Source organism: Perna viridis, chromosome 4, assembly GCF_037379345.1.
Source record: "Perna viridis isolate PV_CMFRI_1.1 ecotype Kerala chromosome 4, ASM3737934v1, whole genome shotgun sequence".
Taxonomy (NCBI): Eukaryota; Metazoa; Mollusca; class Bivalvia; order Mytilida; family Mytilidae; genus Perna; species Perna viridis.
The window spans coordinates 45,107,573-45,133,084 of NC_142448.1; the positions used below are offsets into that span (position 1 = coordinate 45,107,573).

At 32.5% G+C, this 25,512-nt stretch overlaps 1 protein-coding gene across 2 annotated transcripts; it reads left to right on the plus strand.

Moving 5' to 3' along the window:
- Positions 1-5,952: 5,952 nt before the first annotated feature.
- On the plus strand, positions 5,953-25,419 carry LOC148620245 (uncharacterized). Of its 2 annotated transcripts, none has more exons than XM_088580961.1 (18): positions 5,953-6,015; positions 8,081-8,346; positions 9,314-9,538; positions 9,979-10,089; positions 10,722-10,830; positions 11,470-11,537; positions 11,794-11,864; positions 12,104-12,186; positions 12,832-12,909; positions 14,649-14,739; positions 15,170-15,295; positions 15,635-15,730; positions 16,632-16,737; positions 17,607-18,968; positions 19,391-19,543; positions 21,723-21,832; positions 22,366-22,458; positions 22,713-25,419. In XM_088580961.1, the coding sequence occupies exons 2-18, from the start codon at positions 8,106-8,108 to the stop codon at positions 22,851-22,853; spliced, it is 3,264 nt and encodes a 1,087-aa protein (XP_088437087.1). In that variant the 5' UTR covers positions 5,953-6,015; positions 8,081-8,105; the 3' UTR covers positions 22,854-25,419. The 2 variants fall into 2 exon arrangements, with proteins under 2 accessions (XP_088437087.1, XP_088437086.1); XM_088580960.1 differs by having other exon boundaries at positions 19,385-19,543; positions 22,713-23,003.
- The last annotated feature ends 93 nt before the right edge of the window (positions 25,420-25,512 follow it).

Genomic DNA, 25,512 nt, shown 5'->3' on the forward strand with positions numbered 1-25,512 from the left:
ACTCGTGGATCGTTATGGTGTATCCATGAAAACTGACATATTCAACGGGTCATAGTTTTCCTATCCTCGTTTGTCTACCCCGGACATGACTTTTTATGAGCAACTCGGCAGGTGTTTCTAGAAAAGCAGGGGACGCTTACCCTACCGGTGCACCTGGTCCATGCTCCCAGTTTTTAGTGGAGTCCGAGTTGCTCATTTGTTTTTGTTACTTTGTATGTATGATTTTAGTTACTTTATGTTCTTTGTTGTGTATGTCTGTTTTCCATATCTGGTATTTGTCCCTGGATTACATTCTTTTGATTACCGCTATAACCTCGGTTCCCTTGGTTACTCTTGAACATTCTATTAAAGATGAGACAAATAAAATTTATAGTAATGATAAGTTACCATAATCAACAAAATGTCTGTGATGAAATAAAGATTGAATATCTTTCCATATTTACTTGAGCAAAGCTATTGTTCCTTCTTTTTTGTTGATATTTACAAATTTTGTCTTTTTGTTATGCATTCCGGCAATGACGTCTTGTCTTAGTGCACTAAAAAAAAGCTCGCTTATCATCCTCCGTCATTGCTTGACTGAGTCTTGAATGTGTAGATGTGAGATTTAGGCACAGACTATTTTCATCCTTGAGTTGGGGGCTGGGATTGGTTCCGGATAAGAATTTTTGTTCGTGCAAGCGCAAATTATAAATCTTTATTTTAGCAGCAACCGAAATCTATACTTTCATTTGATAATCTGCCTTATTAAGCAATGGGAAAAATATAAAACATTTTTTTTATTCAATGAGTGAAAACAAAGTTTTTTTTCAAAAAGATCCCAGCCCCTTCTCGCTAATTAAACGGACGGTGCCTTATATCGTGTAAAAATTAAGGTCAAGGTTACAGTAACATAAATCAACCTTACTCAGAAGGAGTAATTATATCCTCCATTTGCCGTCTATATTTACTCTTGCTGATCAGTGCAGGTTACCAAGTAAATTGCTATAAATAAAATTTCTGATATCAAATACCAACTAGAACATAGTAAACAAAGCTCTTTGGTGGAACCTTAATTAATTAAGATAATATTTAAAAAGGTAGAGCAAAATTTATTAAACGGCTCAGATTGCAGGCAAATCCCAATTTCGCTAGCGTTTTTGCACGCTATCATATTGTTTAGATTGTTAGATTTCGTTTCTCATCTTTTATTTTAATTCTAAAAGGTTCGAAGACTGTTATCTGTACTAAGCCATGCACAATCTAGGTTTCAAAAAGCCGAACTGGTGGAGAAATTTGCTTCAGTATTACCTATAAGCTTCAAATGTTTTGTTCGATGCGTTCATTATGTTTCGATTCGTGTTTCGGTCATAATAAGCAGGTTTGAGGCAAAAATTCTGACCAGAACAGGTGGTCAGGTAAAGGCAAGTGTCTCGTTAATACGTAATTGATATATATACGTCTCAGAATGTGACGACTCTATTCGCTACACTGCTCCATCGGATCATATTGATACAGTGAAGATATGTAAACGTATAGAAAGGTCTAAAAACTCCCAACGATGTTAGAACTGTCAAATTTGCGATGCAAATTTTGGTCGTTCCCTCCGCGGGACTCGAACTCGTACCGCTGTGACATCTATGGCAACACCGCCTGTACAAAGTCCAGCGCCCTAGATGACTATATAGCCTAGCTGGCCGAGTGGTCTAGGCCGCTGGACTTTGTGCAGGCGGTGTTGCCATAGATGTCACAGCGGTACGAGTGCGAGTCCCGCGGAGGGAACAACCAAAAATTTGCATCGCAAATTTGGCAGTTCTAACATCGTTGGGAGTTTTTCAAACCTTTCTATATATATATATATATACAAGTATTTGAAAAATTCCCAACGGTGCTATTATGTAGTATAGAGAATCAAATTAACGATACATGTCACAACAAATCAATATTATACAAACGTCACAACAAATCAATATTATACAAACGTCTCGAATGTGACGACTCTATTCGCTACACTGCTCCATTGGATCAAATTGATACGGTGGAGATAATGTGTGCATAGTAGGGTCAGAAAAATTCCCAACGATGTTTTTATTTATTGTTTGATCTCCTCGACTTAGCTTTCAAGCAATATTGGCCAGAAATCTATACCTTTTAGTGGTGTGTGTCTATTCCATTTACGTAACTATGATTGAAAAAATAATACTAATAAGCGAGAAAAAAAAAACAAGTATACAGTAAGGAAGAAGATTGTATCAGTGCGTTTTGGCAGATTTTTTTTGTTTCAAAATTAAACCCATATGGACCAACCAAATGCAAAATACATAACACAATATACAACAAAAAAAAAAGATAAAACTACTATTGACCTTCAGTTTCGTCTTCAGAGTAATTCAAAACTCATTTTAGATAATTATTAGGATATTTGTTCTTTCCTTGTTGAAAATTATTTGATTTTTCTTATTTTAGTATTATTTTTTCAATCTCTCTCTCTCTATCTCTCTCTCTCTCTCTCTCTCTCTGTGTTTTTCCATTCTGAATGCAATCAAAATAAGCAAATAACAGCACTATTCTATCTTACACTACGTTATAGTCAAAACTACTTCAGTGTGGGCAATACGTCAATAACAAATTTATATTAACGCATTTTGTTAGGGTAACTAGTATAATGTCATCAGAGAAAAGATTCTGACAACCTCGAACTTCAAATATACTGAATTCAATATTAAATAGGTATTCTCCTTCGAGGCTACATCGAGTGTTCTTGTGGTTATCAGTTGTCTGCATATTTTGAGTGATCTTCATCGAGTTGCTCATTTTAAATTTACAAGCATTATAATTTTCCAGCATGACCAAAATTAAATTGCATGTCTGTTACAAATTAAGGAAGTCCTTGAAAATTGTAAATTAAAAGAGCGAAAATCGGCGGTAGATAAATTCAAACAAGATGATGAAATTTTTATAGATGGAACTTTCAAATGCTGTGCAAAGTATTTTGAGCAGTTGTATACTGTTCATGGCTTCCGTAATGGACATTATGTCCTGCTTATCTTTGCTCTTTTGTCTTCAAAATCGAAGGAAACTGACACTAAATTCCTCGGGTTTTGTCACACAGCTATGTTCAGATAGAGGCTTAACTTTCAAACCCAAAATACTTTAAACTGGCTATGTTGAAGCGCGTGTGGTGGAGAAAGATTCAAAGAATCAGTCTGAGCAAAGAATACAAGGAGAAAGAAAACTCGGAAAATGGCTGTCATTATTCTTTGGTCTGTTGTTCTTGGAGATGAACGCTGCTGTCTTTTTGCAGATTATGTTTCAGATAACTATGTGGTATCTTATTCAAAATTTCCACCGATCCTGTTGGCAGTTACCATCAGTAGATTCAAAGCGCACGACAAACGGGGCAGAATATTTCCATGTGCATTATAATGAATAATTTTACGCAGGCCATTCAACATTTTTTTCACCTTCTTGAATATCATTATTAAGATCCAAGTAACAACGTACATCAAAATCAGAATAATTCATCAACCGGTCGTTGTCCGCCGTTCTGAGATGGACAAACTTACGTGTTTAATGGATCAATACTCCAAATATTCTTTTTTAAATTACACAACTCTTTTGCTGTTATATATAGTTTATTTACCAAGTCACATAACTATAGGCACGAGTACAATATTACATACAGCAGAAGGTTGTGTAACAATTATATAATATATGAATCAAATCAAGTCTGTTCTCAGTTTCGTTGCTCTGAATATAAATTTTCCCAAGTTACATAATTCTTTTACATTATTAAAACTCGAAAACTGAATATATTCAAACATAGATGGCCTTCTTCAATAGTAAGGCTTAATAAAGTTTTTTTTCTAAATCCTTGATAAGCTGAGCATTTGAGAATAAAATGCGTCTTGTCTTGTATCTCATTTAAATCACAAAATGTACAAATTCTGTTATTCCTGGATATACCTTTAATTCTACCACGCTCTATAGCCAGATTATGACTACTAAGTCGTATTTTTGTAATACAAATTTTATAAATCTCAGGAATATATTTTGTCAAATAAAATTGTAAACAAAAGTTAACAACCATATATTGATAGTTAAAACATTTTACAGAGTTTCTTAATTGGCTTTCAAGATCTAGCTTGTAATTATCAAATAGTCTCTGTTTGATAATATCAAAATACATGTCACAAAAGTTACCATTCGTGAAAAGAAACTAGTTACACCATATGTCACATAAACCTATATGAAATAGTTCTTTTTTTTTAATAAAAATGCAACCAATATGTTTTATTTCTAGGACAACGCTGCAGTTCGCCATATAACATGTCATAACATTTCTTCAAAGTACAATTTGAAGTAGTGAATAACTTGAACCAATATTTAAAATTCTACATTTTCTATGATAAATCAAAGGTGTTCTACATAATTCATAATACACCATGACATTGTTAGTTGAAGATTTGACATGAAGTATATTTTACAATATTCTAAACTGATTTACCCTTTCTGTACTTTGGTTTTATGTGCACCCCATACTTCACACCCATAACTTAAAACACTATTTATATAAGTATCAAAAAGGGATAACAGAGTAATATTATCTAAGTACACATATTTTACATTTCTTCGTAGTGCAAAAACAGCTTTTCTACCTTGTTCAGACAATTTTTTTTTGTAGAACATTGTATTTTCCATTGTAATTAAGAAGTACACCGAGATATGTACAACTATCAACAACTTCTATCTCCGATGCCCTTGCTCGAAGTAATTAGAAACCTGCGAGACCCTGGTAACTTATATCCAATGAGAGGCATTCTTACAAAATCGTGATGAGAGAATTCATTTGCATGTCCAAAGGATTCTGTAAACTAATTTGTATACAAAATTGACTTTTGTGTTAAATTTTCACTTCTACAGTGTTCACTGTATATTTAGAAACTGCCGTTGATTTAAAAATAAAATTTAAGAGAGACGAACAAGATGTGACAAAAAAGGTAGCAAAGCTCTGATTGCTATCCAAAAGTATATACCTCTAACTTTAATGATATCCATACATGTACATGTAACAGAACTTTCATGTAAACTGTTTGAGGTTGTTATCTCTTTTGAGCTGAGAGAAATAACAGAACACGTGACTTGGATTCATTGAAAGAATTTTCAAATCTCACATAGAAAATTTTCACTACAAATTTTGTAAAATTATAAGTGGACTAAAGAAAACTGCTACAAATATTGATGTTTAACAAGGATTTGGTAGATTACCAGTAGCTACTTTTACAAAACTACATACCATTATTTTAGACAGAAAACACATAATGGCTATGAATACTCTTTTAAGGAAGCTTCACGTGTGGATAGAACATCATATGAGGAAGGAGTCTAGCTTTTCCTGGACTACATTTATTTATAGTATCTGCAAAGAATATAATTTAAATTAAGAAGACTTAATTGATAAAAAACAATTATACTCTGAAATAAAAAATACAACAAAAGCAACGTTAATTATGCATATATTAAATGAAACAATAACAACAAATTCTCCTTATATTTTATAGTCCGATTTAAAAAAAAATTGCCTTCCTTGGAAAAAATACCTGTCTACTCGACCCTGGTTGAGAGCTCTTGCATTACATTGGCTCCATTTTGTTACAATCATTAAAATAAGAAAATTGAGGTTCTTCAAGGCTCACATATATATTTACATGTATATTACATGTTACTTCTTGCTCAACACTACTAGAGTATATACAATGTATATATGCTTTAAATAAAGCTTAGCAGTCTTACTAATGACAAAGTTATTTCAAAAACTATTATATGATATTTTATAAAGAAACAATGCTTTAATCTGATTAATAGACTCAAAATTAAAAGAAGCGTGCGTTGTGTCGCCGATCAGAAGCCATAGAACGAGCTGACAATGGGGCGAGTTATCATAGATTACTGTCACAATTATTTCAGAGCATGCGTACTCGACAATCAGTTTCTGAAGATCCCGTATGTTGCATTTCGATGCATCGGAATTATTTTCAGGTAATTTTACGCCAGATAAATTCATATCATTTATTTTTTCAGCTGTAGAAACCTTCTTCATTGCATTAAGTTTGGTATTACAACAACCTCGCTTTAGATAAACTCGCTATTTTTAAGTCCGTGCCTAAAACATTATGCCCATGGTGTCTCATTGAAACCATGCTGTCACCACCGGTTCGATTGTTCCGTCATAAGGGTTAGAAACAGCGATTGTCACGCTGTTCCTCGGCAGACTTCAACCTTGTAAGTAGGAAAGTTCGGTCATGTTAATAAATTCACATTTGAATGGTCCATGGATCAAGAATCAAACTTCAGACGTGAAGTTGTAATTTCAAATTAATCAGTCTCATAATTTTGTGGGTAGCAATGATATGTTCCACTTTTACCTGCTAATTTTACACAATTATAGTCTGCACTACATATTGGTGTACCAGGCTTCTGATAAGTCTTGGGATTATATTCACCAGGTACTTCTTGATGTCATCACTTACCTGTGAATTGGTTTTGGTAGGCAAAAAATCCATTGCGTAGTATGGTATCAACTTTACATCACCATAACTTTTTCATTTTTAAAGATAATTGAAAAATTATTGTGGTTCCCAAAATTGCTAATAAAATTCTTTTCATGTATGGAATTTTTAAATAAATATTCCGTAATTAGACTATGAACATAAGATTGTAATTCAAATTTTATACGAAAATAGAAAATAGAGGTTTACATATATATATATCACTACAAATTTATTTTTCAAGTAAAAGAGTTATAAATTCACATTCAAAACATGAATTACTTTATCTAAATGAAACATTTTACAGAACCAAAATTGGATATGAAATAACAAAGTTATTATAAAGTTTTCAAAATTGGCATTCTTATCATGAAATTGTCAATTGTTAATTTAGTTGTTTATTTGCCAACCAATTTGACACTTAATGATATGCGAATTAGTGAATATGACATCACTAATGAGATTGGCGAACTCTCCTATACTGGTCAAAGAGTAGTTCTCAGCAACAAGTTTTCATTTCCTGAGTAATTTTCACAAACTGATTTTTCGTCCTGTCCTGTGAAACAAGTTCATGCCTTTAAGGAAAAACCTTTAACAGATTGCTGATATTTTGTTCCAAAAAATAAGCTTTCAAACAGCAATTTTCATAGAGGGATAACATTTTGGTGAGCAGATAGGCGAGAATTGCTTCTGTCTTGAAAATGGTGAGATCTGCTCTCTGATCAGTAATACTTTTTTTCCAAATAAAGGCTGAACTCTAAACAGTTCTACTACTTAATGATGTGATTTTCATTACAATTTCTCAATTTGAAACATTATCACCCTGATTAAATGCTAGAATCGGATAATAGTTTTTACAATAGATTTTGTAGTTCTATTTATAGAAATAATGAGCTTGTCCTGTGAATTTAAGATCAGTTTATATCCTTGAATCATATTTTTTCATTGAAATTTGGTATTGTATGAAGGAATGGCAGTTGTAAGATTCATTTGACAAGTACAAAAATGTATTTTTCATTGATTTTTTCATCAAAATAGAGCATTTTGTTTAAAATGAAAAAGTGGTGGAAATGAGTTCCCCAAGCGAAGTAGAAACGATAATATGTATAATATGATAAGTCTTTGCACATGTGTATTTCTAAATATCTATTATCTGTAAACAGTCTGACTATTGGGTTATGGTTATTCATTAGTAAACTTTATTGGTCCAGCAGTAAGTACAATTTCCCAAAATGTTCTAAAATACTGTTTTATTTTAAACTGGCAAAAATGGTCTGACTCTACTTAAAGTAATGTGGTGTTCTTCCCAGGCCATTACAGCGCTGTACTTTGCAGCGCTATGATTCTCAGTACTGTGTTATCAGTAAATAATTTACTTAGAATGCACTATGGGCACTGTGCTGTAATTTTGAAAAAAGGCCATAAGAGCAGTTCTATGCTAGTAAGCACTGTACTATTTTAAAATTATTGGGGAGAACACTGCTTAAAGATGATAAGGCCCAAAAAAAAAAATTCATTGAAACGTTCTTCATTTATTTTCTTTCATGTGTTTGTAGGGTGATAGATAACCTTATCAATGCTATGCCTGCTAGTTCAACTGATAATATTTGTCAAATAGAGGAGACTTTAAAGTCGTCCCTGAAGAAGAGAGGAGATTTAGATAGCAATATCACTTCTTCATCGAAGAAAATATTGCTTACACAGATTGAGTTCAAGCCAGCTGAGAAACCATATTCACTGCAAATCGACTCACTCAGAAAAAAATACATTTCCCTTAATCCACAGGAAAACCTACAAGTTGATAATGGTTTGGCTAATAAAAGTAAGTATTATTAGTACTAGACATCTGTCAAGGTTTGAATCTTTTAAATATAAGATTGTCCAAAATATAGTATTAATGCAGTATTTCATAAAAAAAAAATGAAGAAGCATTAGACGTTTTTTTTTTTTTTTTTTTTTTTGATCATGGTGACTCAGAACTTTAACCTCTTGATAAAAGTGTTGCTTGTGTCATCAGCAGATCTTTACACTTAACATATCTTGAATGTTAAAAAAAAACAAAGGACATATTTATAACTGACTGAGTACAATAATTCTTTGTTTTCTTTGCTTTAATTTTTATACGACCACTAAAAATTTCAGTCGTATATTGGTTTTGTTGTTTGTGTTGCCAACTTGAGTATTGGTTGATCTTCATAAAATTTTATAATAAGGTCCCAAACCACATAAAGAATGTTTGTACATAGCCCTGACGACTTTAGAATTGGGGCCAAAAAAGAGGTCTAAAACAAGCATTTCATAGAATTCAACTATATAACCCCAATAAAAGCATAGGATTGTTTATGATATTGTTCCATAATACCACAATGGTCAGACTTGGATTGATTTTATGGGTATCAGAAATTAGGGGCTGAAAAGGGGGCCAGGAACATGCATTTTCCTGACCTCCAGACAATAACTTGACTAGTGAATGAATCTTTTTGAAATTGTATTACAAGGTGCCATACCACAAAAGAAAGACTGGGGCTGGTTTTTGGGGTTGTGACTTGAGCCAAGTAAGAAAAAGCAGTACAAGGGAACAGAAACAAATATTTTGTTTCTGATTTCTTGTCCATAGCTTGTTTATTTCTGATCTGATTTTGAAAATATTTTATGAAATTCCTCATAGAAGTCCTTGCTTGGGTTTTTCAATCAATTTTATAAATGTTTACAGTTTTCAAATTATGAGGGCCCTTGCCTTCCCAACCCCTCTGAAATTATAGATTAAATAATCATATTTCTACTTTCAGACATTAATATGAATTGTTCTGAAGAAGGAAATGATGGATTTCCAGCCCCAAAAGTAGTTTTGTATCCTGAAGAGAACATAAAACTAGAATGGAGGAGGATACAAAGGATTGGCGCTGGGCTTGTCAACATGGGAAACACTTGTTTCCTCAACTCTACTCTTCAGTGCCTGACCTATACTCCACCATTGGTTAACTATTGTTTGAGCAATGAACACAATAAAACATGTAAGTGACTTTTTTAATAAGCTTAATTACCAATAAAAGTGTTTGAATCACACAAACAGATGTTATGTGGAAGCATTTGGATTTAGGATTCTCAATAGGAAAATAATTTAGTTTACTTGCATGTATTTTAGAAGTCTTCTTAGAAGAATATTTCAGCACTTGCCATGTTTAGAACCCTAACTTTCATGTATGGGGTAATCGGTAATATTTAGAAAAATGCATAATGCTGAATTAATTTTGCTTCAGAAAACAGATTTATTATAGGTAAAATCTGTATGAATTATTCCATTTTGTTATTAAGACGTTGTCAACACAGTTCTTTTTTATTTTAAAATGGTTAGGCAACATAATTACCATAAAGGTCTGTCATTACAAATTTAAAGTAGGGTCTAGTTTTTTTTGTATGAACTTGCAGGGGTGTTATTTTATGATTTTTTTAGGCAAACAAGCTGGTTTCTGCATGATGTGTGAATTACAGAGACATGTAAAAAGATGTTATGATAATTATGGCAATGCTATAAAACCACAGTCCATTTTGCAAAAACTTAGAAGTAAGTATGATTATTTCTGAAAGGCACATATGACCCTGTCCATTTATAATGAAATAAACAAGATTGTGTTATTAAAATTTCTACTGAGCACTCTAGTTATAAAATCTCCCTGCACACAAAGCTGTAGTAAAATTAGAGAAGGAAATTAATACATGTTTTGAAATTTATTTTTTTGACTTCACCATTGTTGGGTGTATGGTGTGTGCAACTTCCTGTTTACTAGAGAGACAGCTTATTTGTTTGTTTGTTGGGGTTTAACGTCCAAGCAGCAATATTTCAGCTATATTCAGACGAAAAGAAGGACAGCTTAAACTCATTGATATTATAAGCAGTGGTGTTTGCTTTATTTTTTCTTGTTCTTAATTCAATTTAATTGAAAAATAAGAGTCCAGATGCAGAGTACACTCTTTGAAAAGTGGCCACTCTACCACACTTAACCTAGATTATAAGGGCATACTTTATATGGTTAAATGCTATCATATTTGAGTATATATTGGTTTCTTATAAGTTGAACTAAAAACAGATCTTTGTTTGAAATAGACAGCTTTGTTCTTCTGAAGTGGGAAAGGTGTGCAGTGTGCATCTTGTCCCTCTATTTAAAGCAATGTTATTTATTTTTTGTTTTGTTTTAGTGATTGCGAAACATATGCACTGGGGTCGACAAGAAGATGCTCACGAGTTTCTCAGATATTTAGTGGAAGCTTTGCAGAAGTCTTGCCTTAATAATTTGAATGGTTTAAAGTGAGTCATTTCAGTAATTGTTAAAAGAAAATTGAATAATTTTAAGTGAATTATTTCAATAGTTATGTGAGCATTAATTAATTTTTTCCTCTCTATTGCAACAGTCATCTTGTTTTGCTTTGAGTAGCAGTCTTCGTAAAAATCAGACAGGAGGTGGTTGATGCATATCAAAAACCCACCAATTCAGTTTTATTTCTTGTTCAGAAACAGCTGTAGACCACAATAACAGTCTTAAGTTTTTCATTTGGGTGTTGCACTTTTGAGATTTACATGTAAGTAGATTGTAGATTAAATTAACACTTTGCAAGAGTTATCGTTCTTGGCTTGGTTTGATTTGGTTGACTTTAGCTGGAGGTTGAAGGGTAGTTTTCTCAAAAGTACAGTTGTAAATACAGAAAGGACTTTGGAAGTGTAGCATATGTAGATAAAAAAAGCATCATCTGTTCCATGGGTTTTTCTACACCATAAATCACCTTAACATAGCCATGATATGCAGTGTCTGAATTTTACATGGACTGGTACTTAAAGTATTAATCTACCATTTATTTGATAGAGTTTAATCATGTAAAATGCAATTTTTAAATAGATTGATTAATTACTAAATATCATGGGTTCCTTAATGATGAAATTTTAATGCAGGTTGGACAAGTTTAGTAAAGAAACCACAGTAGTCAACCAGATATTTGGAGGATTCTTAAGAAGTCAAGGTAAGAATACCTAGGTTTTTTATTTTAATTTCTTAAGTGTGTGCATTTAATTATAAAGTACTCGCTGCTTTTTCATGAGCAAACTACATATTCATTTTTTCACTTTCTGTAGGCAAGCATTTTGCAATATTTGAAACTGAAAGAAAATGTATTTTTAATGGTTATTTATTGAAAATGAATCGTACATTGAAATAAACAATTGGAAGAATTTTCTTGTGTACATTTTTTTCGTCTTACACTTTATTTTCCTATCCAGTCCAGTGCCTGAGGTGTAAAGAACGGTCCAATACCTATGATCCACTTCTAGACATCAGTTTGGATATTAAGGTACTTCAGTTTGTACTTAGATAGGTTGATCGAAATTTAAATGATATGATCTGATCTTACAAAATTTGTCATTTATTGTTTCTGAGGTTTATAATTGTTCTAGAGATTACCTGATTCAAAATGTCCATCATTCTTGGAAAGATCTTTGTGAATACTGATACAAAATTATTAACAATCTGTCTAATTATTAATATAAGATAATTTTAGGTAAGTAATCTTGTTATTCTTTTCTTTTTCAGACTTCTCCAACCTTGGAAAGAGCCTTTGAGCACTATGTAAAACCAGAAATGCTAGTCAATGAAAATGCTTACATGTGTACTAAGTAAGTCTGGTCTCCTTAAAAACTATATATGAAGGGAGCAAAAAAATGGCTGTGAACGTAAAAGTTATCTTTAATTCTATGGTCTTTTGAAGAAAGTTTATACAAGTTAAAATTGAAATATTTGAAATTTGTTCTAGCAGCAGTGTTGTCACTACTTATTGGTTAAATTATGATTTACTAGATGTACAGTATTTTTATCATTTTGACATAGAATAATAGAATAATTAACTGGAAAGGTTGAATAACCAAAGTTCATCACGAGTGCCGAAGAACGCCTGGATTAATGAGTGTGCAGAACTTGTTCCGCACACGAGGTAAATCCTCAAGCGTTCTTGGCACAAGTGATATTTGGCTATTCAATGTTGTTTTGGCGGGAGAAAGTCTGAGAGTGAAATTACCTAATTAATTTCAGTCTGAATAATCAAAATTTATAACACTGGAACATTTGGTAAATCACTGCTATCTATATAATAATCCAGTATATTAGGCAGTGTGCTAAAGAAAAGGCTTTGAACTAAAAAATCACTCTGTTTTTTGGGATGTTTAGCAGGGCCATTTCACTGTGTAGTATTTCTCTGCATGTGACAGTATGTACAATTTGACTTGATTAGCTGCATACTTAATTATGTGTATTTCTTTGATTAGATGCAAACAAAAAGTTCCTGCTCAGAAAAGATTTTCTATTCATAAAGCACCCAATGTATTGACAGTTTCCTTGAAAAGGTAAGATAGCATATTCATTACGTTCTTTGAAGTCCTTTATCAGATCTTATTCAGCTCAAAAGTCCTTGTTTGAGTGTAGCAATAAAAAACTTGAAAGTTGATGTTTTATAAACTTGTTTTTAGCTCACCTTGCTGAAGGCCATGTGAGCTATTGCCATCACTTGGCGTCGTCGTCGTAAACAATTTTTCAGAAATCTTCTTCTCTGAAACTACTTGACCAATTGGAACCAGACTTGTTATGAATGTTCCTTGGGGTATCCTGCATAGAACTGTTGTGGGGATTTTTGATCCGTCAAAAAACATGGCTGCGTTACTAAAAAATAGACAGTAGTTTTTCGCATATATCTCCAAAACTGTTAGGTTAAGCTAGATTCTGACAGAGGGTAAAAGTATTCAGCATGATGAGATCTATATGTGGTCAAATTTTCCTTTTAATCCATGAAGCCATTTTAATGTCATTGCCCTTTTTCAGTGTTTTTTGCTATTTTTAATGTTATTTCTTTCAAAAATCTTCTCCTCTGACACTACTTGACCAATTGGAACGAAACTTGGTACGAATGTTTTTAGGGTATCCTGCATAGAACTGATATGGGGATTTTTGATCTGTCAAAAAATATGGCCGCCATTACTAAAAACAGAAGCTAGTGGTCAGACGATAGTTTTTCTTATATATCTCCAAAACCATTAGGTTCAGCTAAATTTTGGCACACAATAATAGTGTTCAGCATGAAGAGATCTATCTGTAGTCAAATTTTCGTTCTATTCTGTTAAGGTCTCACTAACCACTTCCAGGTCAAATGGCCACCCCCCTATGTAGTACCAAAAACACACTGAACCTAGACATATGCATTGTAAGTGTATTATGATTAAAAGTAGTCAAAATATAGCTGAGAATGTGTACTTTAAAATCATATATGTAATTAACTACAAAAGTGTATGAATATTGTTTACATATGTGAGTAATTAGCCTCCATGCTGTCAGTGAGCAGAACAGGTAAAAATGTGGATTTTCAGTATTATTTATTCAAGTAAATTTTGTGAAGAATTTCTACCATCATCGTACCATTAGCATAATGATTTTGGAAGCCTTATTTTCCAAGCTTCGCAACGGTATGCAGCTTTAAGATGTCATTTGTCCTGGGAATTCACAGTGAGACTTTGAAAATTACTTTTTTAACATGTAAAGTAATGGAAATAAATGTTAGAAGTGGTTAGTGAGACCTAAGCTGTGTTGGAGTTATTGCCCTTTTCAACGTCTTTTGTCATTTTTAATGTTATTTATTTCAAAAATCTTCTCCTCTGACACTACTTGACCAATTGGAACCAAACTTAGTATAAATCGGAATGTTCCTTGGGGTATCCTGCGTAGAACTGAAGTGAGGATTATTGATCCTTCAAAAAACATGGCTGCCGGTACTAAAAAATAGAACATAGGGGTCAAACAGTAGTTTTTTGCAAATTATATCTCCAAAACCGTTAGGTTTAGCCAAATTTTTCCATTTGCTGAAATGGTTCTTATTGTAAGGCCTAAAAAGTCTCCAGGGATAAAAGTTGTCAGACGACTCCTTGTAAGTTATTGCCCTTGGATGGTGAAAAATTACCAGGTGAGTGATTCAGGCTCCTGGCAGCCTCTTGTTACTTTTACTCTGAATATGTTTTTATTGGCTATTTGATTCCTACAATATCTGGAAATATCATATGCATGTAATTAGGTATATATTGGTTTTACTATTTTGTAGGTTTGAATTCGGAAGAATGTCTGGTAAAATAACAAGGCAGATAAACTTCTCTGAGAAGTTAAACATTAGACCTTACATGAGTAATAAACAGGTTAGTTTCAGTGGAATATTACGTTCCTTGATTTCAGTACTTGAAAGTTAGTCATTCTCACCAACTTGTGCATACAAGATTGCATGCTGGATATTTAGATTACATTGGCCTAAACATATGTCTTCGGCATTCATGTGACCTAGAAAAACTTAATTACCCAACGGCAAATTTTCATGAAAAATCTTTTGTCCCTAGGGCCAGATTGCATAGCATTGAAGATTGAGTTTGATTAAAAGAGTACATGTAATGAGCCTTTGACTAATTGACCTATGACTTGAAAACCTTTATTATCAAATGTTGATAATTCTATGTATGTATTTTAATGGTGAGCATGTTATGTACAACTTTTATGAAATGTAGATTATTGTAGGCCTTTGTTTTCAGGATGAGCCTTTATTGAGTGTTGATAATCCTAGTGCTCTATTTTCAGGGTGAGCCTGTGATGTACAACTTGTATGCTGTTTTAGTTCACACTGGTGTTCACTGTAATTCTGGTCATTACTTTTGTTATGTCAAATCTTCAAGTTCAATGTGGTACTGCATGAATGACTCTATGGTAAGATTACACTTGTACATTAATGTAGTCAGAAGGAAATGGTATTTATAAAATAAATTTTTGTTTAATGTAAATCTGTAATTCCAAACTCCAAATGAGTTGGAGTAAAGAGGAAAATTTTGAAATCAGGTCTTTGAAAATTGTGTATAGGATTTGTTATATTAAATCTCTGAGCTAACCATGCTTCATTTTATGTGTGTCTTGTATTTTCAGGTGAATCTATAATAGAAGGTGATGAAAGTTTTCATTTGTTCAGCTGTGTTATGGTTATGTTTTGTTCATTCTTTGGTTTCATGGACTGTGTATAAATTGTTATTAAATTTAAACTTGGTCTTTCAGGTAACACAAGTTAGTGCTAGCAGAGTGTTGTCATCTGAAGCCTATCTACTGTTTTACATAAGATCCAAACCTTCACAGTTAATGCAAAAAACAAAGGTAATTTAATAACATGTTTGTAAGAATTTATAGAAAATTGCATACTTTTTGGCCCCGTGCAGGTCTGGGTATTAAAAGAATAGGCCTGCAGCAGCGCTAAGCTTGTCGTAAAAGGCGACTAAATAGTGCTCAGAACTTTAGCCTTGGGCTAGGGCGCTCTGCCCACAGAGGAACTGGGATGTGTGCCCCAGGTGGTGGAATGGGGTACCCCTGGCGTGTTACATGCTGGGGTTGTCAGGCTATAATATGGAAAACCTGACCGCAAACCATAGTGGTGCACCGTGTTGGGAAAGATGCCACGTTCCTCGCTCGTTAAAGAACCCTACTGTGGTATTCTTCCGGAGTAGGAATTGTAGGGCTCTGCCACAGGAGGTTAAATTGCCCGACCCTACCCACCTCTCCCTATTTCCAGTGGCAATCAGAATTTGTCGACCCCATTGTCCTTGTGTCCCATCCCTTTTTCATTTCATCATCATTTCATGTTCATTTTATCATCGATTTCATGTTCATCATCTGAATATAGCTGAAATATTGCTGCTCGGACTTAAACCCCAACAAACAAACAAAACAAATCCATCTGTTTTGTATTTATTAGTTTGGACAATGCATGGGTTGTTGTATTACGGTTTTGTTTTGTGTATGTATTTAAAATTAAGACAATTTGAAGTATTCTATGATTTAACAAATGACTACCAAAGATATAAAACAAAAATGTTTTGTGGCTTCCTGAAGATGGTATTGTATTGCAGGATATCACTATTGTCTTAAATGTGAAATACTGAATTTTTCATCAGATCTCTAAAATGCTGAAAGAGAAATAACTTATATTTTTACCACCAAAAAAATTTTTTTTAAAAATCATGAAATTTAGGATCCAACATATATATATTTTTTTTTTTAGCTTGGTCCTGTGACATCTAAAAGCTTAAGTAGTGTCAGCCCATCTAGTTCATTTATTGGTCCTGTCCATCCTGGCAAGTCTAATGCTACTATCAATGGATTGAAAGGTAGGTACATATATTAGATAGAATTTAATTAACCAATCCTACTAACGATTCCTGTATTTACATGTTATAAATGAGACAACTTTTTAATATTCTTTTGAAGCTGTAAAATTATAAAAATTTAAAGCATAGGCCGTGTTCTAGGATTCCTATTTCCCGTTACCCGGGGCAAGTGAAATTTGGGTCATGGAAAGTTAGGTACTTAATTACGCCTTCCCGTGGCAAGTTGAAAACTTTATATGCTGTAAGGATTTGTTTTGTTAGGAAAGCAGTCATTGACTGTGGGAAAGTTGATTTTATATGCATTTTTCCAGAGGAAACCTCAATTTCTGAAAAATCCTAGAACACTGCATAGTTAACATATTGAGCCGTTTTGCCACCAAATAATGTTATTTCACTTGAAGATTGAATCTTGTCAATAGGTATTATTCTGGATTATCTTTCTATTGACTTGGATCATCAAACTTAAGTGTTAACAGACATCCATACATTTTTAAAGATAATATTTTTTCTGCAAAATCATTGAAGGCAATTGAACTCACAATAATCTCTCTGAAATGAAAACAGTTGCCATATACGTGTACTAATGACTTAAAGCTGAAGATGAAAGTGAATGCAATTACAATGTGATTGCTATGGATTGTAATGTAATGCATGACATATTTATGTGGAAGAATTTAAGTCGGTTGTAATGCATTACATTTTGATGTTATTGACCCTGTCTTTAGTGACTTTATATTACTTATTCATGACAATCATTTTATTGATATATTGGCAACACCTTGCATTTTGAGTGGTCAGATAGAACAGTTTCAGTTATATACCTGTATAATTCTTGTAATGTGGAATTTTTAAATCTTGTGCATTTTCAGCACATCATGGAAATGATAATGGAATACCAGTGTCCAGAAAATCAGTGTCTGAAACCAGCCTTAAACAAAGTACACCTTTGCCTCCTGCATCAACTCATACCAACATCAAATCCTCAAGTTCTATACCATTACCTGCTAACAGAGAAAAGGTTGCATTTGGTATTAAGCCAAAACAGATTAAAAAAACTCATGATGGACATAAAGAAGAAAAACCTAGAATTGTTATGCAAATCAAGAATGGAAAAGTCACAACATTTGAAAAGTCACCAAATGGCAAATCCAAGCTTGTTCCATATGAAGGAGAAAGTGACTCTGATCAAGAGAGTAGCCAGACTTCAGTGAAAATAACTAATGGAGATGGCACTGTTACTCAGGTAAAAACACCAATAGATCAGATTAAAGTGGCTAGTGGAAGTGGCTTTTCTCCCAATCATAAAAATGGCAATGGTGTTGTCTTTGACCAAAAACTTAATGCAACAACATCTGTTCCTGGAAATGTGCATCTACTTGAGACTTCTCTCAAAGAGGACAGATTGACCAATGGCAAGAAACATTCTTCAGGTTCTCACTCAAGAGACAGGACTCCTGATAGAAGAAATAGTTGTTCACAAGATGGAAAGCATGGGTTTGAAAACAATTTAACTTGTGTCACAAGTTCAAAGGTTAATGCAACATCTAGCTGGCATGTTTTGCATCAAGATCATTTACTAAGCCCATCAAGAGGTTCTAATTCAAGCAAAGAGAGCACTAATTCAACCACAGGTTGGAAAATAAAAGAGATAAAGGAAGATCATGCATTGCCAAAAACCTCAGACTATCAGCATGTAGGATGGAAAGTATCAGACAACTCCAAACAGTCTGCCAGTGATAAACATACTAAAAATGTGACAACTGACAAGGGTGATAGTTCACTGCATCCCAAACAAAACCTAGACACAGGCTTTTCGCAAGACAGAGAAAAATCATATAATTATGTCCCATACCCAAGCACATCCAAGCAAGCAGAAGGTGGCAAGCAGTCTTCCACTGATGATGATGATAACTATAAACCAAAAAAGCATAAGAAAAAGAAGCGCAAACATAATCCAGAATTTGATAACAGCGATTCTAGAAATGAATCTGATGCTGATGTTCCACATAAAAAACGCAAGAAGAAGAAGAAACATAAACATAAGAAAGATAGGAGAGAAAATGAGGACTCATCAAAAGACAAGAAATTAAAGAGGAACCATGAAGACGAGAAACACAACCACGATGAAGTTAAGAGGAAGAAACATGATAGTGAATCAGATGATAGCACAGAATTAGTTTGGGTGGAGAAAACCAAAGATTCTCTGGCACATAAATCTAGTCATATTAGTGGTAAGAATTTAGTAACATTATCTGTTTCTCTTTGGAAGTTCTTTATTTTCTGTACAAGTTTATCAAGATGACATTAGGAAGTTGTTACATAACAGCCATAACTCACTTAGTTCATAACTGATTAAAAAGATGTTAATTAAAATAATATTTATATATCAGATTCCTAACTAAAGGTATAGATATTGGTTGTGGTATTTGGAGTGGAGAGCTGGCAAACTTAAGTTCAGACCAGCAAAAAATTTTATTAACTTTGTTATTATTTTGTCTTACAAATTTTCGCCTGATAGAAAAATGTCAAGTTCTCTGAAACTTGTTTATAATATCTTAATTTTTAACTCCAGTAAGTATTGTATATCTGTAATAAACATTTAGCATTCAAGAAGAAGAAAAAGTTTGTATAATACTTCAGCATGTATTTGTAGCCCATGTCCAGTCTTGGGACCATCATGTTAGAGATGGATATAAAAGACAGAAGAATGGCCACCATGCTTTAAAATCAACGTGGGATGGTAGTAAAACTTCATCTGTTGCTGAAAGCCTGGAGAAAAACTCATTGCATAGTTATGGAGCTAATGGTATATCATGTCAATTCTTTTTTGCAAGAAAATGATTCTTTCATTTTTAGCTCACTTGGCCAAAGGCAGTGTGAGTTACTGCCATCACTTGGCGCCTGTTATTGTCGTCCGTTGTCATTAACAATTATTTCAAAATTCTTCTCCTCTGACACTACTGGAACAATTAGAACCAAACTTGGTTTGAATGTTCTTTGGTGTATCCTCCGTAGAACTGATGTGGTGATTTTTTATCAGTTGAAAAACATGACTGCTGTTACTAAAAATAGAACATAGGGGTCAGACAGTAGTTTTTCGCATATATCTCCAAAACCATTAGGTTTAGCAAAATTTTTACAGGGTATTAAAGTTCAACATGATGAGATTTATCTGTGATCAAATTTTTGTTTTAATCTGTTAGCCATATTGGGAGTTATTGTGCTTTTTCGACATTTTTTGCTCTGCTTAATCCTTTAACAATACTTGACCAATTTGAACAAAATTTGGTATAAATATTGCTTAGGGTATTCTATATAGATCTGATATGGGGATTTTTGATCTGTCAAATAAAAACATGGTCGTGGTTACTAAAACTAGAACATGAGGGGTCAGAAGTTTTTCTCATACTTTTCCAAAACTGCCAAGTTAAGCCAAAGTGAAAATGATCCTTGTTATAAGGCCTACAATTGTCTACAAGAGATCAAAGTTGTTAGAAGACTCGTTGTTAAAGTAATTGCCCTTGGAAGGCAAAAATGATGGTTTTAGCAATTTTAAGCCAATGTCTTGAAAACTTTAGTAGATAAAAAGAAACTTTCAATTAATGAAGTGATCCTTACATTTATAATAAGTGTTACCAAAGTTTTCATTGAGTGGAAAGTGTCAGACATATCCTCGTTGAAAGGGAAAATTTAACCAACTTAAGGTGAAAATAATGAAGGATGTTGGATTTAATAGGTTGGACATGCAGTCGAATCTCGTTAAGTCGAAGGGACCATGCAAAAATGTTCGAGTTATTCGAGGTTCGAGTAAGCCGAGGTCGAAGATAAACTGGAAATACTAGTGGTTTTGTCAATGATTGTTTCTGTATTTGCAGCATTTGTTGTGCTTGTACATGTACTTCACTTTACACGGTACTTCGTTGAGTCTTGTGTTTCATATCGGAAGATATTTTTTTTATATGTTGTATATCATGTTTGAAGTACTGAACGGCACTGAGTGCTTTAGTGAAATTTTCTTTTTATTTTTTCTACATCCAAAACGTCATAGTTCATAACATGTTGCTTTGTTTGACTCAAAATCAGGAGTATTGTCAAACCATGTGCTCTACATTATTATGATAAAATTTCAAATTTACTTGCAAAACTAATGTAGCCATTGAAATACACTTCCTATCATCTGTTCAATGTTTCATCCTTTACAATTTATCTGTATTTTATTTTTTTTTAAATAATAAAATATCAAAATATCTGATATCACTGTTAGTGTCAATTCTGACGTGTTATTAATAAATTAGTGTCTTTTCACTACAAGCGCAATTTTAGATTAATTAAATACACAAATCAAGTCAACAAATTTATTTTAAAGGCCATGCTAATCATTGTTAAAACACACTCCAATCATAGTTTGGAATAAACCAAACACAAATTTCCGACTAATTAGTTGACTTCGAGACATCAGGGTTAATTAACCTCGAAGTCCTATTGAGGGGACTGGTTGATTACCTCGAGTTATCCAAGCTTTCTATTCATCCGAGTTCGAATCATCTGAGGTAAAATTGTATTTGAGTAAGGGGAGCTTTTCTGGGACTTTGTAATTCGAGTTATCCGATATTTCAACTAATCTGAGTTTGACACATCGAGGTTTGACTGTAGTAATTTTTATGGTTTAACAAAAATTTTTTAGTTTAATACATGATTTAAGTCACAGTATCAGCATTTCCAATTTGTAAAACGTACGTTTGTACTTTGATGAAATGTGAAAGTCTTTCTTAAAAAATGGTACCTCAGTAATTGTTCTGACACACAGAAAATTTACAAAGTATTATTGATGGAAGTAAATGGACAAGTTGATCTGTAAAGTGTTAAAATGTTAAAGCCAATATTGTCTGTCAATGAATGCTTATTTTGCTGTTTTAGTTTTTACATTATGACGAAGGTAGAAGTAATTTAGATGTTGCGTGTTAATGTTTGTTTTACTGTTTTAGTTTCATCTTGGGATGGTGGTAGAAGTAGCTTAGACATTGAAGAGGATAGAGACAAGGAGAGAAAGAAGCATTGGTCAGAGAATTATGATGAAGAAATTGACAAGGGCAAGGTAGTTAAATATTCAATTTTTTTTTTAATTGTACGATTTGAGGATAGTAACATACATGTGTTCCTTGTGGTATTTGTATAATCTTCATGATTGATGCTTTTTTATAAACAAAAACTAAAAAACAAAATGAAGCAACAATTATCTACAATGTAAATTATACTTTATAAGTTAGTAAAAAGTTTTAAAAAAAAAAAACAACATTTAAATTTAAAAATTTTTAAAAAAATCACTCCTGCCCAAAATGTGCCAATGATAAAGGGTATTATTATTGTCCTTTGGTTACATTTGATTCATATGTTTTCTCTTCATTTGACATAATTTCAGTGGTATTGTACAAAATTTGTCTACTCATGACTTTCACTATATCAGTTATCCATTTCAGATTGTACGATTCCATTATCAATGTGTTGAATATATTCTGCATCTTGTCTGATATATTGTGTGAAAAGTGTAAACTTCAAATAATATTAATGGGGATGGAATATTCAAACATATTGTTTCCTTCATTTTGTGTTCACTGTTATTTTTTGTAGACTAAGAAAATAAAGAATCACCATTCAGATACTGACTTCCATAGACTGAATCCATTTCAGTACTATCAGGATGAAAAGAATAAAGAACCTAAGGTATAATGGAAAAATAATGTTGATCCTAAAATATTAGTATGATTAAGGTCTTATTTTATATTTTTAAGATAGAAATACAGAGACTGGAAATTTAAAAATAAGTAAAAATAATGGTGTTGCTCACAGTGTTTCTACTTTCTCTTGTAATATATACTAATTAAAAATTTAATGTTAATTTCTGCTTTCCGCTAGAATGTTTTGTCAAGTTTTAAAAATCATTTATTACTTTCAATTTATCATTCTTTTCATTGTAGCATTCTGGAAACTACTCTGCTGGTCATTCTAAATCATACCTTTCACATCACTATGGCAACCAGAGTCACAGAGGCCATCATACTAACCATGGCAACAGTCATAAAGACTTCAAGAAGTACAGCTCATGTCAAAAGTATTAAAAAGTAACAGAAATGCTGAAGATGCAATCAGGGTTACATCATACATGTATGTTGTTGATAAATAAATCCTTCTTGCTGCTTTTAAAACCATTTTATTCTTGTTATATTTTCACTCCTGTATATCTCTTTAATTGCAGATGGTTTTGAAACTGCATCATTTTTATGATAAACCCTTTCTCCAAAATGACATCTTTTGTAGGTTGGCAGTACATAATACATGAACAATGTTTGCATGCCACATACTAATTTTTGATAGATAATCAGTGAGCATTCATAATTTTGTTTTAAACAAGATATGAAAGCTGAAACTTTGTCTCCTGAAGTTTGATCCCATCCTACCAATTTACATAACTGTAAAGTAGATGCTTGTTGGTTATCTGACACAGAATAATACTAAATATTGATTTTGAAACCAACTTTAAGCTTTCTGGTGAGATGTGTTTTAGAAATTTTATTCATTAGTGCTATTTTGATATTGATGTTGATGGTGTGACCTTGAATGATATCACTGTTAAATGATGTAATTAAGTAAAATTACATGTGCAGTGGAAAGAATAAAAAAATATAAATATAATTTTGTTCATGTATTTACTCTAATACTTGTTTACTTAAGTGTTTTAAGCAGAGTTTATATAATACATACATGTCTTTCATTTATTTATTTTTGTTTGTTAATTATTTTACAAGATATTGATTAAGTAGATACTTGGTTCAAGTACACGGATGTAATATACTTGGCTAGCTAGAATCATTATAAACATTGACAATGTGAGAGAAGACTTTTAATTGTCTAATGGGTTTCATGTATGATTTTATTACATCACAATTATGAAGAAATTATGTTTACTTCAATTAATTACTCTTGAAAGTAGATTGATTTTATCACTTGGCATATTTTAATTAATGTACTTCCAGAATTCTAAAGGGGAAGGAGATGTAACCCTCGTCATTGAGCATGCATAACTCAATAAAGTTTCCATGTTTAACTGCCTCAGTGGTGTAATCATAATACTATTTGGTTCTCATAGAAAGCAAATAAATTGTATCCCTGTAAACATGATGTTACTTCATTATCATCTTGATAAAATCTACACGTAAATATTTGGATTATTAGCATTATATTACTGCGGACGTGCTTTTGATACGTTTGTAATAATTTTTGTGGTTCGGTGAAATTTTATTGCTTTGTGGAGATATATATAAGAATGCCATTTGCTGGTGTTCTCTTGAAGAAATAAGTATTTTTACTGATTTGAAAACATGTTTGAAATAATACTAATTCTTCACCGTACACTGTTTAAACACATGGATCATTTTCATATATGTATTCAATATCAGTGCCGTTTTTTTTAACATAAGTTTTTTTCAGGTTGAAGACTCGCCAGGTCATTAGGTACTAAATTGTTTTCATATAATCTGTATACATTTGTGTGTATTGTAGTAGTTGTATGATTGGACTTTGAACCTTTGTTTTTTTTGCTGGCACAATTGTTTAATTCAATGGACTTCTACTGTACTGTTCTTACCATGGTTTCCCTCAATTTAGAAAGATTTTTTATACTCAAATCATGTTATTTAGCTATTGTGAAAGAACTATTGTTTGTGGGGTACCAATTTTTGTGGTTTTCGTGTGTAGGTCAAACCATGAAATTTGGTTCCCAACGAATAGAAGATTCCCATTGCTGTGTTAACTGAAAACTTCAAAACCACGAATTCAAGAATCCATGAACTTTTGTTTCTTCCCTAATCCACATTAATTTATATCCACAAATTGAAGTACCTTCACAGTATTTAAGCTGACATGGTTGTTAAAATATAAAATGTAGTATTTATTTTTATTTTAATCAGCAATTTTATTTCTTGTCTCAGTCAAATCACTAATGTCCATAATACATAAAAGTCTGTTTTATAATACTATGAAAGTACTTTTTATCGTGGGAACCAGTTTTCATGGATTAGAGGAAAATTATCAGTTCGTGGATTCTTGAATTCCTGGAATTGACAACTCTTTATCATTCAAACGAATGGGAAATTCCCTTTTCGTTGGGAACAAAGTTTCCTGGTTAACAAAACCAATGAAAGCCACGAAAATTGTTACCCCACGAACAATTATACTTTCACAGTATCATGTCTCGGTGTGTAATTTAACATTGTTTTGACAGAGGTAGTCAAACTTAAGTCTAAATATTATCTGCCTGATACATGTAATGGATAGTTAGTGTTACAAACTATTTAAGGTTGATGAATTAAAGAAGTACTTAAAAATTCAGTTAGTATGAATTATCTTTTTGTTTTACTGTTGTTGATGTCAACTTGTTTACTTTATAAATAAGGTTGAGAGTGATGAATGATCGTGCTTTGTCATTGGTCACATACTTGTATTCATAATAAAGTTGCCACTTGACATTATTTATTATTTTTATTTATTGAAAAGATGCAATAATGTTTAACATTTGATAGCTGATGAAATACACAAAGATTTTGTTAATATGGTTATGAAATTCATTATTTTGGATAATGTTTATCCTAATAAGAGAGTGAATATGAAATAAAATTTTGGAAATTTTGTAATCTGTTTTTTAAGCCTTCAGATGGATATTAACCACACCTTTTTATCGAGCAATGACATACTAGTACTGTGTAAAATTCTTTATAAGGT

Bases quoted from the DNA above. Each gene is read 5' to 3' on its own strand.
- LOC148620245 (XM_088580960.1), top strand. From the start codon at position 8,106: ATGCCTGCTAGTTCAACTGATAATATTTGTCAAATAGAGGAGACTTTA. The intron at 10,831-11,469 runs GTGAGTCATTTC...ATTTTAATGCAG, and splicing joins AATAATTTGAATGGTTTAAA to GTTGGACAAGTTTAGTAAAG. The intron at 14,740-15,169 runs GTTAGTTTCAGT...CTCTATTTTCAG, and splicing joins CTTACATGAGTAATAAACAG to GGTGAGCCTGTGATGTACAA.